The 18,169-nt window shown below is 35.2% G+C and overlaps 1 protein-coding gene across 1 annotated transcript in view; it reads left to right on the top strand.

Moving 5' to 3' along the window:
* Window positions 1–18,169, top strand: part of HUWE1 (HECT, UBA and WWE domain containing E3 ubiquitin protein ligase 1) — a 1,068,888-nt gene that overhangs the window by 166,032 nt on the left and 884,687 nt on the right. Inside the window, exons 14-15 of the mRNA XM_090396304.1 lie at window positions 2,039–2,127; window positions 12,469–12,549. Of these exons, the coding sequence (XP_090252430.1) occupies window positions 2,039–2,127; window positions 12,469–12,549 (170 nt within the window). The remainder of the gene's footprint in view (window positions 1–2,038; window positions 2,128–12,468; window positions 12,550–18,169) is intronic.

Raw genomic sequence — 18,169 nt, 5'->3', positions numbered from 1 at the left:
GTGAAATTGTCCAGTGATGGAACAGTTGAGTCCGGAATAGCGTCGGGCCCCCCCTTCTCGTGGAATGCATCCACTGTGCAGCATGTAGGATGACCCATGTGGCATGACCATTTCAGCCGGCAACTAACAGCTAACTCAGAACTGACATGGACCAAGGGAATTTAACCATCTAATTAAAACAATTTGATGGTCATTGAGAAGTGTTGCTGCCAATGTACTTTCTGGCTAGAGCTTTGAATGTTTAAGTGAAAGAATATCAATCAAGGTCAAGGGTATATGGCAGAGTAAACATGACTCCTTGAGGTAGACGTGATGGATTGAGTCCTGGTTCTGCTGGTCAAGTAAATTAGCCAATTTCTATTCTCTTTGTAAGAGAATAAACCATCAGAGGGAGCTTGATGATAGATAAGAGTGTTAAATAGCACGTTATAAAACTCCTGGTGGAAGGGCAGGTTCAAAATTATTCAATACGCTACAGTTATATGGTGTCAATGGGGCATTATATCATGCAATACTTAGTCTTTATTTGAGTTTTAAGTCAGCAGTTAGAATTGAAGTACAGGAAGATAGTTTAATGTTAAATCTGGTGTCAGACAGGGATGTATATTATTCCCTTTACTATTCATTATCTATATGGATCACATTATGAAGGAAAGTGGTATTAAACCTGATATCAAAATTGGAGATGTTAATGTCAACTTTTTGCTTTATGTGGATGATGTTATAGTTGTAAATAAATCTGCTACAAGTCTGCAAGATTCCCTGACTAACTTGAATAACTGTTGTAATAGATATGGTATGAAGGTCAGCAATAAAAAGACAAAGACAATGAAAACAGGCAGAATCATTGAAAATGTCAACTGCGTTGTGAATGGAGAACCTGTGGAACAAGTAAAACATTTCAGTTACTTAGGCACGATTTTTAGTGAAGATGGTAAATTAAATTATATATGGAAATAGACAACAGAATCAACAAAGCTGGTGGAATAAGAGAGAATTTAGTTGGAACACTAAATTAGCTACATGCAAGACAGTGTTCAAACCTGTTTTAACTTATGGATCTGAAAGCTGGTTCAGAAGTAAAACACTTGACTAGAGACTGCAGATATGATAGTCCTGAGAAAGATTAGAGGTGTGAACAGATGGCATCCATGGCAATATCATATTAAAAACAAGGATATTAGGAAAGAACTTGACATTGTCAGCATCCAGGAATGCATTAGCAGAGCTAATCTCAGGTGGTATGGTCACTTAAGCAGAATGGGTGAGGAAAGATTAGCAAAACAACTGTTCTCTGCCATGTTGGCAGGAAAACGACTCAGGGGAAGACCAAGATATTGGTGGATTGATATGGTAATAGGTGCATTAGATCGGATAGTGTTGGTCATACCCTGTACATTCCAGTACACTTTGTAAATGTATGTTTGCAACATATATCTGTTTGGTGAAAAATAAGTTATCAGAATTCTCTCTTGTGAGATGCTAAAATTGGGATTATCATCTCTTAGGTTAATAGCATTTGTTATGACATTTTCCATAAAGAAGTCAGCCAAGGCTGGAGATAAGGAAGATACCATAACAAGTCTATTTTTTCCTTAATATTTGTCTGAAATATGAAAAAAGTGTTTTCCATACAGTGTTTGAATAGTCTTACTGTGTCTGGAAAATTTCGCAATGAATGCATCTACTCTATACAACTCTTGTCTTCATCACTTAATCCACCAACTACAGCAAACTACTAATACCACTTGTGTGTGTAAGGTAGGGTTTGAATTCCAATTCTATCAATGTACTTGTACTAATCTGTTAGTACCAGTATGCATATCTTGTTATATCTTAATTTGTAGTGTAGCAGATAACTTTATTCTTGTAGATGTCTAGTTTTTTGCAGTTATTTTTCCCAGTGAAATATATAATAATATATAATTCAATATTGTGCTTTAATCTTTGAATTTTCATTCTGCAGGGCTTAACTCTGAAAATATTCATTGTTGTATTTTTTTCAGACCTTAGTGATTTAAATTACTTTTTTTTTAAGGTTAAATGCCATTATTGATGCTACTGGTGCTGCTTCCTACCATGGTTTCCTTCCAGTGCTTGTGCGAAATTGTATTCAAGCCTTAACTGGTAAGAAATTATTTTTTGCAAAAATTACTTGCACACTGCAGTGATTGAGAAGGCAGATAATCTTTTGGTGATCTGTCTGGTTATTCACTGCTATATAAATTGCCTTTCGAAGATTAGAAGCATATTTCTACTATTCTTCTAGTGCTACAAAAAATATTAAGATATATCAGATTTCAAAAATAGCTAGACAGTTTACATGGGGAGGAGGAAATATTAATCTTCACTTAACTTTAAACTTGCAATGAATATCATATTTCAATTTAAGTTTTTATTAAATTATTTGCTAGTGAATTTGAATGTTGTAGGTAATTTCTTCTCTGAGTTCTCTAATAAATAACAATTTTTGGCAAGTAAATCAGTAGGCATCTCTTGCTCATTTATTTGTTTGAGAGAAACAGCAAGTGTACAAAAACTAAGTCATGTTAAAGTTGCTAACTCAGGCATGAAAACTTTGGTAAGATTATTGAAGTAAGATTTATTAAAGAGTTGGTAAGATATTGAAAAAGCTTAGAAACAGAGTTGAGAATAAAGATTTCCTCACACATACACATGAAGATAATGATATTCTAGCTGTCTGAAAATAATGGCAGTTTACTCACTCATAATAGAACTGCAGAAGTAGTTTCTTACAGAGGATATTTTGCTGTCATTAACAACTTTCTTTTGAAGAATATTGTAAAGCTTTGATTGAAACTTTTCCATAGCATGTTATGAAAAAGTTTACTTGTGGTAAAAGCCTTCAGTGTTGAAGTAGATATTAGACCACAAATACTCAATTATTATTATTAGACCTCGAGAATCATGGACTGTTGGAGGGAGACTGCATACTACATGCACCAGCTGCCATACTTGTTCATGAATTCATTCACACTACTCGCACACACGACATCCAATAGCAAATGATTCCAGTCACACCATTCTAAGATAGAAAAATCAAAAAATCTAGATACCCCCCCCCCCCCCCCCCCATTCTGGATGACTCTTTCAGTTTGTAAGTCTGAAATCATATCCCTCCTCTCTTTTCTCCTTTTTGCTAGTGTGTGCTGCAGTCTACAAATTCTCAAACTATCTTCACAATCAGTATTCCACACAATCCTCATATCATTTTTAACTTTCCTCTGCACTCTCTCTCTCTCCACTATATCAGAATTATATTTGGAAACCAGACCTGCACATAGTAGTCCAAGTGAGGTGTCTTATCAAGACCTTGTAAGGAGGCAACATGACATCATTATCTTTACATCTCAAAAGCATTTCAGCATTGCAATTATCTTGGTAGTTGTATTTTCAGTCTTTGCTATATGGCCCCTGAACTTCTGTCTGTTAACACTCCAAGATCCCTAGCCTGAACAGTTTCTACTAGTATAATCCTCTCGATAACTAATCATACCAAAGTGCATGACTTTGCATTTACCGACATCCATTTTGCCATGCCCACACTTTTGGCCTATTCAAGTCATTATGCAAGTAGTGCATATCAGCTACATTCCTATTACCTTATTGAAAGTTTATTTTTCACTTGGTTAGACTATAATAAATTTAGTTTGGGTAGTGGCCCTTCCTTTAATGCATAACATTATACATATCTGCAAGGAGATGTGTTTTGCATTATGGGAGATACTGAGATAGGAGTGATGTCAGCTTGCTCCACCTTTGCAATGAGTTGCCCTGTGTCGTAACACCTTACCCCAGTCCTGAAGATACTTTCAGGCGCAAACTTTGTTTGCTCACACGTGGATAAAGGATTAAACTAAATTTATCGTATTACACTACTTTGCTGCATAATCAGCAAATAGCTGTATGTTGCATGTCGAATTCATCCCAATGTTGTTAATGTACAGATGAATAACAATGGACCAAGGACTGATTCTTGAGACACACCACTGGTTACCTTGAATCTTGCAGATTCCCACCACCACCATATGACTTTTTTGATATTTGTCATTCAGACATCCTCTTATCCATACTGTTACATCCTGATACCTTAAGAATGTGGAATTCCAAGCTATCATGGTGTAACATGAAGAGCAAATAAATTAAAAACCATGCATAAACACTAGTAGAAGAATTAATTAAAGGAAAAGGAAATATTCTTGTATCCAATAAAATATATAAAATATAAAGGCGTTTGTTGAACTAACTAACAAAAAAGAATGAACGTATTAATGTTATGATATAAGAGAGAAAATTTAACTAAAGACAGAAAAGGATTAGTCATAAGAGATGGTATGTGAGAGGCTAGAGATTAAAACATTAAGTAAATTCATAGAGAAATTTTGGAAAGGGGATTAAGTTAGAGGCTAGCACAAGAAAAACAAGAGAAAATCGCTTAGGGTCAATTCCCGGATTGAGACTTCGTTACGGGCTCGCCCATCAAAGGACGTTTGGCAGAAAAACGCCACCCTAATTGGTCGGTCAAGTCAAGGAGGGGCGGAGAAAAGAAGTTAGAGAAGGTGCCGTTAGGAGAGGGTATAAAAGGGTTAGAACTCCCCCCACCCCCACGAGGCTTTTAGACCTTTTTGGTTTTTGGTTCTGTTCCAGGGGAGTTCTTCGCGAGCTCCTTCCTATGGGTTTCACAGTGTTTTCCTGAGTGGCGAGATTGGAGTTATATCTCCATCGTCACAACACGGAAACAAAAGTGAGCGGAATTTCGGTTCCATATTTCCTATGTAAGAAGCAAAGAATGCCATATAGTCGAGGAAAAGAAAGCATATTCTTTGTGTTTCAACTTCAGTGACAACCACGAAAAAGGGAAAGCTGTAAAGAAATCGATATCCACGTCGCGAGTTGCACAGCCGTTATTTAGACAATTCAAAGTGTGTCCTGAATAACGAAAGGTAAAGACCGCGTAGGCATAGTTCAATTCAAAAGGGAACATAGGAGAAGCAGATTATCGGAGAGGTTATAATAGGATACTTCAATCAGAAAAAGATAGAGGCCCATATGGAAAACTCAGGAAAGAAAGGTACTGTAAATTATATCTCGTTAACTAAGATTCGTCTATTAGTTATCATTATTCTAATACTGAACTGTTAAAGTGACCAAGAAAGCAATACTAGGACTTCAGTATCTGACAGAATATATTGAAAGTAAGCTGGCTAGTGTTAATGTTATATGAGTAATTAAGTGTCCTGAGAATTTTGCATGTCTATTGTATAAGAAAGTTTAAATGTCATAGTTATGTTAGTGCAGAAAAGGGTTTAGTTAATCTACTTAAGTTTGAATAGTTAAATAGTGTGAATTAATCTTATATGTCCAGTTCATATGAATTTACATGTTGAATTGTTATGGCGGCATGATCGTAATACCCATTATAGGATCATAGCCTAATTACTTGTATTAAGCTAATGTCAGTTTGTAAATATTTAGTATAGCATTGAATTGAGTAATAACTAAAAAATTGAATTGTACCATGTCAAAGATTTTAATAAACCTTTGTTCAATGATAAGAAAAGTTGTCTGAAACTGCTGTCCAATGCACCAGTTGAAAAATACAAACCTAATCACAAGGGAAATTAATGTGCTAAGAAATGAGATAAAGCGTCACGACTGCAACATAGTTTCACTTTGAGACATATTTTAGTTCTTTCTCCTTGTTTTTGTGTATAATATCTTTAAACTAAATGTCCCAAAAGGCGCAGCATAATACAAATATTAGGGATACTAAGGGGAGAAATAACTTAAGTATTAGTAAAAATTTTGGTGATATCTTGAGCATAGATAATAGTAGAATATAGATAAGAGGAAATTACTAGATAGAATAAAAATCATAAAATGGGACACAACAATACCAATAGTTTATAATCTAATCCCATATTCTCCAATTTATGCCACAGTATTGCATGCTGAATTCTGTCAAAAGCCTTAGCAAAATCCAAAAGTATCATAGTGTATCTGTTCCCCTTGTCTAGTTCAATAGTAAAATTATTATAGAATGTGAGCAGGTTGCTAAACCATGACCTTTCCTTAGTAAATAAACCCATGCTTTTTGTTGCAAAATAAAGATTTTCTGGCAATCCATTTCAGAATGCAAGCCCTAACTAACTTATTCAGAATCTTCACTGCAACTCCTGAGATATTGATTGGTGTCAACAGTGGGATACATTGGCCTTTGCACCACCCTTGTTCAATGGGATTATCATACATTCTTTCCACTCCTGCAGAATCTTATCTGTTCTGAGGTTCCAATTATATAGCTTGGTCAAAGGAATAGCTAATTCAGTTGAATTAGCGTTCATTTGACTTCTGACATGGTCAGAAGGTCAAATGAACAATTGGAGTCATCACACAGTACTTATCTGTAAAAGGAGAAATAAAGCTGAATGTAAGAATTTAGGCCGAATGGTGGTGTTCTTGGGTCAGATTTTTACTTTAAGACAAATAGTCATGAGAATATGTAAATCTGTTTAAGTTTGGTCACTCTAGAAAAGGTATGCAATAATAGTGCAGAGAGAAAAGTTGTTAAATCCAACATATTACATGGCGTAAATGGATATAATAGAGAGCAATACATAGCCTATTTCAGCTGAAGCTAAGTTGTTCGAATTGAAGAAGGTAGTGAAAATTGTGTTTGCTTTTGATGAGAGTGTAGTCGTGGAAAGAAAGAAAAATAAGATATCATGAATGAAATAGTGTGATGAAAGAGTTTTAGCAGGCACTAATGACTTGAAAGTATGGTATGTGTAAGAGAGAATTATTCGAAGAAGTGAAAAGGAGAGTGAAAATAAGTACTACTTTTGCACCATGATGAAGAGTTGAGGAGGACCATAGTTGCAATGAATAGTTTGCACAGAAGTAATGGGTACAGATTGTAGAACTTTGAATTGAATTTGATGGATTGAAGAATAGTTATTATTATTACGGGCGACTCTAGGGAGTCCTTAGACTCATCGAGGGAGGCCCTAAATCCACACAACTATTCAACATTCTCACAGTATCTATCATACCTTGCCTTGAACTCACTTGCTGTCATAGCACCCACAACAGACTCTGGCAGCTTATTCCACTCATTTACCACTCTACAAGTAAAGAACCCAGCTCTAACAGCCTTGCTAACCACACTCTTGCCCAGCTTCCATAGATGTCCCCTAAAAATATCCTCTGAATCAATCCTATAGAAACTCTTCAGCAATTTGAATGTCTCAATCATATCTCCACTTTTCTGCCTATCAGATAATTTCTGCAACCAACACATCTTCAACCTGTTCTCATAAGGTTCATTCCATAGACCTGCTATCATCTTGGTCACTCGCCTCTGGATCCCCCCCCCCCCCCCACCACCAAGAAGAAACTTAGGTGACCAAATCTGGGCACAGTAGTCAAGATGAGGTCTTATCAAGGCTCAGTACAGAGGTACAATAACTTGCTTGTCTCTGCTCGTCAAAGTATTTTTCAACAACCAAGTGAGTTGATGAGCTGATTTAGCCACTTTTGCAATATGCTAAACTTCAGCTCCCTATCCACCAACACTCCCAAGTCCCTGGCCTCATCAATCTCCTGGAGTACAGTTCCACCAATGTGGTATACTGCTGCTAATCTTTTCACCCCAAAATGCATAACCTTACATTTTGTCACATTTAAATTGACATCCATTCTCCTTAGCCCAGAACTCCAATCTATCCAAATCATCCTGCAAGATTTTGACATCTGCATTCACTATTGTCCTACCCAACTTTGCATCATCAGCGAACAAATGAACGGTTTCTCTTAGATCTTTCCCTATAACGTTAATGAACAAATTAAGCAGCAGTGGTCCAAGAACAGAACCCTGCGGCCAACCACTAGTTACAGGCCGTCTTTTGGACTCTACTCCTGAATAAACTACTCTCTGATATCTCTCTGTCAACTACTCACCTATCCATCTCACCAACTCTATATCCATTCCCATATGTTGCAGTTTACGGATTAGAATTCCATGTGGCATCCTGTCAAATGCCTTAGCCAGGTCCAGCAGTATCACTGTAAACCCATTTTAAATTGAGATTCTGCAATATCCAAAGTACTTATAATCCATCAACTGCTATTTCCATATAAGTTCCACATGGATTTACTTTGGCTGGCTCAATTAAATTCCTCTTTTGATGTAATTTTTCCTTCCTTACCCAGTTAGCCTAAAGACGATCACAAACATCGATATCCAAGATGAGAGTCAAACCAACAGCTCATTGGTTTTAAAGTATAAACTACTCAGACAAGAGGCAGGCAATATAACTCAATTAAGACAGGGTATATGTAGAATTACCGTGCTAGCAATTACTTATCCAGTTCAGCCGTCACTGTGTTATAAAACTTGAGCAAGTTACTGAGGCATGATCTATCCTTCACAGAGCCATGCTGTCCCCTGTACAGTATCTAATTTTCATCAATCCATTCCTGTATTTTCCCCTTGACTACTTTCTCCATGACCTTGACAACGACTCCTGATATGCTGATTGGTAGGTAATTAGCAACAGTAGTCTTGGATCCTCGTTTATGCACTGGAACTATTTTCCCCTTTTTCCACACCTTCAGGACTAAACCAGTCCCGGGACTCAGCTTAAACAACATGGTGAAGGGCACTGATAATTCTTTAGCCACTTCACGTAAGACCCATGCCACTATACCATCCAATCCCACAGTTGTATTCACATTAAGGTTCTTTAATAGACTTCACCTACACTTCATTCATCACAATTCCCGTATAAACTAATGGTTCCTTCATTTTTTTCAATGTCACCACCTGGATGATATACTCTTGCAAAGTGCTTGCTCAGTAATTCCACTATATCGACTGATTCGGTGACCTCCTTACCATTGTCATTCCTTAAAATCATTCTGCCGTGTACAGTTTTTTTTGCTTGCATCATATTGAAAGAATTGTTTGGGATTCTCTTTAGCTTGCATAGCTAGTTTCCTTTCATAATCCATTTTTGCTTTTTTTAACCACACTCGTTACTCTTCTGGCCTGCGCTTTATACCGTTCGTGTGCCTGCAGGTCACCTTTCTCTTTACATTCCCTCCACAGTTGTTTCTTTTTTTTGCAGCTCAAACTTAATGGTGTTATTCATCCATTTAACCCCTACTTGTTTTACTTTTTGGACCCAAGGTGTACAATCAGCCATAACCTCCTGTAAATGCTCCTTGACCACTTCCAATGCTCTATCAACATCCAGCCCTTGCAGTTTTACATGCCATGGCACTGAACCAAGCAATCTCCTAAGCTTGTCATACTTGCTAGCACGGTAACTCTACATATACCTTGTCTTAATCGAGTTATATTGCCTGCCTCTTGTCTGAGTAGTTTATACTTTACAACCAATGAGCTGTTGGCTTGACTCTCATCTTGGATATTGATGTTTGTGATCATCTTTAGGCTAACTGGGTAAGGAAGGAAAAATTACATCAAAAGAGAAATTTAATTGAGCCAGCCAAAGTAAATCCATGTGGAACTTATATGGAAATAGCAGTTGATGGATTATAAGTACTTTGGGTATTGCAGAATCTCAATTTAAAATATGGTCATATGATTTGATGGGCTATTAGCTTGCACTTTATGAGAATGTTCAAAGAAATTGCAATACATCTGACCAAACCTTAAGGCTTGGCTGTGGCAAAGTCCCAAGGATGTGGAAGGAGGTACAAATGTTTGTACCTCATTGTGTAAATGGGGCTCCAAAATATAGGAGCAAATCATAAACTAATCAATATCTTTGGAATGTCGTAGAGGTATTGGAGAAGTTGCTCTATGATAAAAGTTCAAAAATTGTTGGATAAGAATATGATGCTCTATGTTGGATCTAGGCCAGGGGTCGCCAAAGTCATTTGCCCGTTGACCCCCTTCAACCGTTTCTCGACTTTTTATGGACCCCCTATATTTTACTATTACGTAATTATAATAGGACAAGCAAAAAAAGACACTTATGTGAGTTTTTAGATTGTGTATTTTATAGTTACAGTGTTTATTGTATGTATAATATAGTATATATTATTATATTACTATTACTAGTAATATCACTGGTATTACTAGTGATATTAATAAACTACTGGTATTAATATCACTGGTATTACTACCAGTGCTGCTCAACTCTTCAACATAGAGAAGTTTAGTTCGTGAATGAATAGCGATTGAATTATATGTATGTTGATGAATTTTAGAACATTAACGTTCACTTGTATGTCGATGCGCAAAAATGGGACTGGGATTGAAAACTTGTATCAGTAAATAAGAACCACGCACATGTTGCAATCTCGCTCCCACTGCACCGGCTGGCAGGAACCACCAACATCTGTTTATTGGTAAATATGTCATTTTGGCCTACTTGATTGCCCTCAGTAACTATTTTCATGACCTTACTCCATCTTACAGGTCCTATTCATGGACCTGTAAGATGGAGGTACTGATTCCACGATTCACTCTTAATTGCATTGTCATTACCTCCATGTTTTTTGTCATGGAGGTAATCCAGGTTAACCATATTAAATATTACCCATACAGTGATGTCTTATATTTTTCTATCGACCCCTAACAATGTCATATCAACCCCAGGGGGTCGATATCGACTACTTTGGCGCCCACTGATCTAGGCCTTTGTGAAGGATAGAATATGGATAAGATTTGCCCACATTTTATAAACAAATGACAATTGAAATGGATAAAGAAAATAGATGCATAATAATGCTGCTGAAGTTTGCAAAGACATTCAACTGGATTCTGCATGGCACCATATTGCATAAAGACTAGGATATGGAGGAGCAGAATCGCTAAGAATGCCAGTGACTACTGGTGTGCAGCAAGTCCCTGTGCATGTGCAACTGCTATTTAATTTGTATATTAATGATATAGTACATGATTTGTACTGAAATATTTCTTCCCCCTCTCCCCCACCTCAACTTATGAAAAGAAACTCAGCTCACTGTAATAATTTATAAATTGTAAGAGATAGGATATTGTTACGTGTTTTATACCAAAATATGCCTAAAGGTAAGTAATAGGCCAAGAAGAGAACATATGTTTTTGTTTTGTACTGATATTTACTTCAGCCTCTTTTCTTTTTGGCATAAACACATGTCTTTTTAGCAATAAATGAAACAATATATTTCCACATGTTCACAGAGCAGAAAAATTATGAGGTTAGGTGAGATGGGAAAAGCCAGCAGGCTATCATGACTGCAGATTGATATGTAATCAAATCCCATACACAGAAGGGTGCAGAACTTACAAAGCATTGGCTAAAGCAAGAATTACGAAAGAGAACTGCTGATATTTTTCTTGAAAAGATTGAAGGTTGTAGCCATCTTAACTCTTAACACTGTGAGGAAACTTCCTACAGATATATTAATAGAAAAATGATAAGGATGAGGAACAGGTGTGAGTTGGAGGAAAAGGAGTTATTAGAGACGATGATTTAGCTGCTCAATAACCAGTTCTCTGCTATCAACTGTGGCACTTCAACGTGTCTCAAAGAAGGTCTGTTTTTGTATTATGTCTCTGGACATTACTCTAGCTGTTGAACTGGCATTTGCTGTTTATCTGCTTTCCGCTAAGTTTTGGTAAACTCATTGACCCTGTTTTTCATCCATTTCGCATTTCTTCCTATGTTCTGTATGACATGATTTCTCACAGAGTTCTCTTAACTACAATCTTCACCTTTTCAAGTAAAATATCAATAGTTCCCTTCTCTCTTAATCCTTAGTCAATGTTTTATAGGTTCTACAACCTTTCTTTTGTGTGTGGAAATTGATTTTATATAAAAATATAAATTATATAAATTTTATATAGAAATATAAATTATATAAATATATAAATTATATATATATAAATCTGCAGCACAGTGGAACCTTGATATCCTGTTTGCTTTTTCTCACCTAACTTAACCTTTTCTTTTCCTTTTTTTTTTCGCTCTGTGAATATGTGGAAATGTATTCTTTCATTTGAAATTTCTATTATACTGTAACTTTCGCATAGGAGTTAATTAACTTGGAAAAGATACTCATTATCTATTTCAGTGAGGTACATGACACCCTCTTTCCAAACTCTTAACTTAATCCAAAAATTGATAACAATTTTTGGATTAAGTGATGGCATGGAGTTTCATGATAGCAACTTTTCAAAAATTGACCCTCATATCTTAATATCCTCCAGACTGAAACTGTTGGTTGTCATATAACTCACTGTGATGTGAAATTGTAGGTATTTTAATTTTCTCTTTTTATATTTATTTTTTATCTCTATATGAAGGGCTTACTATATCTTCATAATTAGAAAATTACATTTGTTCTGTTCATTATAGAAATCCTTTATGGAATTTGAATTGTTAATTAATATTTTACACATAAAATATTGAGGTATTTTAATATTTTCAGAACCAGGTGCTGAACCCTTTCCATTGCCATTCGCTACAGCATTGTTTTCATTTCTCTATCATCTGGCTAGCTATGAAAGTGGTATGTGTAAAATCTGTATTGCCATTTTGTTACTTATCTGTATTAATATGATTATCTGATATATATTATAAACAAAATATAGAAACAAAAGTTCCTACTTTTAACTTAACAACACCTCATAACTTGATTTTTATAAACACCAAGGCTAATGTAATAAGCTAGTTTCCCCAAAACTATATATTTCTGATTAAAAAAAAAAAAAAATCTACACAAAGAGAACAAGATATGTTTCAGAATTCTAAGTAGAGAAAAAGAGCTTAACAATTAGATGCATGAGGAGAATTTGAAGGGAAGTAGGTGAGGAAACTGTGTTTCCTACTTTGAGCAATGGAGGAAGAAACAAATTCATTGCATAGTGGATGTGGGGAACGTTTGACAGCATTATATGAAGAAAAGGATAGTGGACAACTTTCTATTTCATACTGAAGTTCTGGAAAAGTTCTTACCCAGAGTTTTTTTCAGTTGCTAGATGAGATCAAAATCTGTATCCATGATAGTTAAATATCTTGACCTTTCAGATCATAGTCATGTTTTCTCCTGACTTCCCCAACTGGAAAACCTAGAAGATCTTGAACACTTTGAACCTCTTCTTTGCAGGGAGATGTCACCATCTTTAATGTTCATGGAACTATGGCAGAAATTCATCAATATGAGTTGGAGGATTTCACAACTCTGATTTTATGTTTCTATTTGGTGTAAAAATGTTTTTATGGAAAACCCATCCATGAAAGGTTGGTCACCTTATATGGTACTGATGATGGTGTTAAATTGTGAATGAAGAATTTTATGATCATTAATACTTCATTCATGATTCAACATGAATTGCATTTCCTGAGCTAAGTTTGCTCCTTAGTAAATTGTTATTAAAACACTTACTGTTTTTTGTTCATTGAAATAATAATTGTAATTTTTTTAGTTATTGATCTTATATAAATTCTTTATATTATCTTGTAAATATATCCTAAGCGAACTGTAATATATGCATTTTATTTGTTGTTACTGAAAGTGAAAGTATTTCTAAGGGACTGCTAATGTGATTTGATTGGCTGCTGAAAACTCAGAGAACAAAGTTATTTTGAGATAGCGTGTACCTTAGCATTGGGAACTGTACAATGATCACGCGAGAATTTCATTGTAAACTGAAAGAGCAGAGAAAAACAAGTTTGGGTGGGAAAAAAGCGAGAGGATTTGTGGGATACAGGAAGAAGGAACCAGAAGGAAAATGGAGAGAGTGTAGGAAGGTCGTGAGATGTGATCTAACCTGGGATCATATGATGTAACAAAGATTTGGAAATTTGTTCCGATTTTAATGAATCTTACTTCGAACTCATATTTATTTATAGTTTTCTTTCACCTTGTAAAAGAATTTACCTGAGTGAAAGGATAACAATATGATCAAGATTTATCGTAAGACAAGTTATTACGAGCAAGAAAATACATTTTCCAGTCTTAACAAATAAGTTATTGAACTCTGGGATACTATAAGTTTTGTTGCCTATAGTGGAAGATTATCAAGAGCCTAGAAGTTGTAAGAGTTTTCCATAATGTGCAAGCTATGATGATCATATCGGTAAGAATATCTATTCTATAACTAACATGTGATAGTGTTGCTTGTGTTCAGAGAACTTGGTCAAATTTCGTGTTGCTGGAGCCAGCTAGTCAAACTTGAATGAGTGATATTATAAAACATTTCCTTGTGAAACTAATGTGAGAAACTTCATTGAAGAATTAGTTAGTGTTTGAATGTGTTATCTCACAATGTATATGTAAATTCAAGACTCTTGTCATTGCCTGAATATAACATATTGTATTCATTGCTCAGAAAGATCTCACTGGTTTTTGTCTTTTTTGTTTGTCACCCTTATTATCGATCTGGACTTATCTAATTCCTATGGATATAATCTGATGGCATATAGATAATCTGATTCAATCTCAAAACCTCAAAAGACTAACATCAAGAATGAATCTATTTATTTTATTGTTTACTATTGTATAGTCTATAATAGATTTTGATTCTCTTTATTAACATCTATTTGGCCATTTCGATTTTTTGCTAATTCTCCAAAAGTTCCGACCTGATTTTGAATTTTCATAGTGCCTAACATTTGAGCTTTTAAATCACTCAACAGTAAAAACATGTCATTTTTGTTTATTTTCTCTGTTATATTTTAGAGGTGGTTATAGAAGTCTGAACTTTCTTTTCTCCTCTCCTCTGTAGCATATAATCCAAGAACTCTGAGATATCTTCTATTAAGTGTCAATCTGAGTTCTAAACTTTAGTACGATGTGCTCGCACTATGTTCTATGCCTGACAATTATATTTAGAACTCTTAAGCATGAAATGAGTTTGCGCGGTTAGCCGAGTGTTTATACATTCCGCAACCATATGCCTGTGAAAGGAGTGTCCTGTGTTAGATTCTCGTTGCTGACATGAGGATCTAAGGATCTTTCTCAGACATGGCCAAATTAGCCAGTCTTTAGCATGGACTGCGTGGTTTTTCCTCCCGCAAAACAGGCAAACCGGTCTTAAGAACAATGCTTCAGACATTTACACATGGTTGAGCGTGGGGGTAGCTACCCCACCTAGTAGTGAGTTACGAAACCCAAAAATGGGAGGCCAAAGCCCTATAGCCCCATGGCTATAGTGCCGAAGAAGAAGCATTAAATGATATATGAAAGTCAGTGGCCTCTTCACAAAACAGGAACACATAGCAGCTTTTTAATTCCTATAATCCTAGTTCAAATAACATGGAAATAATACTTTGAGTTGCAATCCCATACGTTTCTAGTATCTCAAACCCATTTCCAGAGTTTTTAAAAAATAAAAACTAAATTTAGTGGCTACTTTTCTCCCATTAACAAATTATCATAGTTTCCATCTTCCAAAGATTAACATTCTCCCCTTACTCTTCCTGGTGTCTACCAAATTCCTTGTGACTGTCATTGTTCATACTTTGGACAAACTGGATGCTCAGTAGAAAAGAGAATACAGGAACACCTATCTTATATTAACAAGAGAAAATTTGAGAAATATGGCTTGCCATGGCACAGAATAGATAGACCACAATATCATATGATATGAAACACACTTCATCCGTTACCACTGAGACTTTACTTCACTGTCCAAATTTAAATTGGAATGACTGACTGTCTTTCATTGTCTAAGACAGCATTTCCCATACTTTTCCTATGATGGAACACTTCACAAATCCTGAAATTTTCACAGAATTTTGTTATTTTGTAATGTACTAATTAATAATTAATTATTAATTTAGCTGATTTTTATTATTAATAATTGATCATCAATTACTAATTAAATAAACATAAATATCGTTAAATTAATTTGTTCTGATTTTTTCATTGACATATCCCATTCTGATCACCCAAAATTTATATTGTTATAAGCACTTACGAGTGAATGCGAACTTTTTCTCCTGTGCTAGTAGCTTCCCCTCCTCTTTTCCCCATCCTGGCGATCGCTTTGTAGGCTGGTGGTGGATGACCATCTGTTGCATCACAAACACCTTCAATAAGAGATTTTGTAATACCAAAATTAAACAAAGTCTCTTATTCATATTAAAATTTAAATCTGCATTCCTATTACTTTTAAAAAATCATGACACTACGGTTTCGAAACTTTTATCCTACAGTACGAACTTGCGAAGAAAGTATTCAATATTACTAGATTTGAGAACCAGATACAGACTACCTTGATCTGCAATTTTAGTGGAAAAATTTTCTTTATACTTCCTTTCTGACTGGTCACTAACATTTGCAACACAGATGTTATTTGGTGTTTTGAGCTTTTTGACATATTCACGAATATTATTCTCCTCAGAATATTTCCACTATAAAATATTTATTCATGAAAAATGCTTAGAAAACTAAAATGACAAATTTCAGGAGAACTTCTCGTGGAACACAGTTTGAGAAACCCGGTCTATGATATGGCAAGTCTTATTCTAATTGCACATCACAGAAGTTTATTTTTTTTAAATACAGTTAATAAATAACACAGTCCAACACAATTTTTGTTGACTTTTATATGAGACTTGTTTTTTACTAATTGGGGTGTGCTGATTTCAAATATCAAACCCATTTTTCTCTATCCCATCAGGTTTTTCCTCTATGGCATTTTCTTTTTGCTAATTTGTAAGTTTTTGATAGTTTTAAGGAGGCAGTACTATTTAGAGGATCAAAAAAATTGATTTTTTAATATTTTCTGAAAGTATGTACTTTTAAAAATCTGTTCCTAACTTTTTATCAAGAAATTCGAAAAATTCTTGAAGATATAGCCTATTATTCAAAGCGGTGCGCAGATCAGTATTGGAGCGCTCAACACTCGCTTGTTAGTAAACGAATAAATACGTAAGAACATGCAATTGCACGTACTGGTGCTTTGAATGCGAGAGAGGCCGATCATTAGATACGTAACTACTTAACAATATTCATTAAAAATTACAAGAATATTTATAAAAAAAATAACAATTTTACTTACACATGAGTTTCAGGGAATAAATTTTTGCTGTGTGTTCTGTTTTGGCAATCCCTTTGAATACTCCAACAGTAGTCGGCCATCATGTGAGAAACCCATCTTCCTTGGTACTGATCTTCCATAGTTTGTAAGTCTTGATGAAATCTTTCACCTTGTTCATTGCTTACAGCACCTAAATTCTCGGGAAATCTATCAAGATGACTGTATAGGAAATGAAGGTTTATGCTCATGTTGGAACCTAGGTGCTGGAAATTTTCAAGCATTGTTTCCATTAGATCTTTGTAATTGCACGCTTTTTTGTTTCCAAGAAAATTATTTGCAACCATCGTCAATGAAGCCCAGGCCTCTTTCTCAATTTCGTTCATAGATTTGATGAAATTTGGGTCTCATTAAAGTTCTAATTTGCGGTCCATCAAATACACCGGTTTTAATTTTTTCATAAATAAGTCGTGGAAATTTTTCACATGTATTGGAAACAGTCACCTTGTAAATCTAAAGCTTTAACATACTGCTTCATAAAACCTAGTTTGATGTGTAGAGGTGGAAAAATGATTTTTCTCTGTCGATTAAAGGTTGATTTATAACATTCTGTTCTCCAACATTTAAGGATATTTCTAAGAGGCCAATGTTTCTGACTCCAGTGTTGGTTTCTAGCTCGACTATCCCAGAAGCATAGAAAACACGGAAACTTTGTATATCCTCTTTGAAAGCCAAGTAAAAAGCTCACCATTTTAAGATCCACACAGATGATCCAGTTATGGTCTGTATATTTTAATAACTTCAGAACCTTTTTAATGTCAACACTCATTTCAGTTAGTAAACCTGACACATTGTTACAGTAAACAAACCCACCTTGTGTTTAAAATATTGTACAAGATTACTTTCCCTGCTACGATAAAAAGTTATCTTCGTATCTTGCTCCAGTAAGTTTTTTTCATTTAATCTTGAAGCTAACAATTCCGATGATTCCTTTGATAGGCCCAAATCTCTTACTGTCATTCAATTCCGTTTGAGTAAAATGCTGCTGTCCAGAACTAGAAATTAAATATCCTGATCATGCTCATTCTCAAATAAAGGAAGTCCTTTATACATTGGCATGGCTATTTTATTGGAATGAGCAACTGG

This window comes from Typopeltis vanoorti, chromosome 1, assembly GCF_054136105.1.
Source record: "Typopeltis vanoorti isolate ZY-2024b chromosome 1, IOZ_Tvanoo_1.0, whole genome shotgun sequence".
NCBI classification, from domain to species: Eukaryota; Metazoa; Arthropoda; class Arachnida; order Uropygi; family Thelyphonidae; genus Typopeltis; species Typopeltis vanoorti.
Note: the sequence above shows the minus strand (reverse complement) of the source record. Positions and strands in the feature narration are given on the sequence as shown.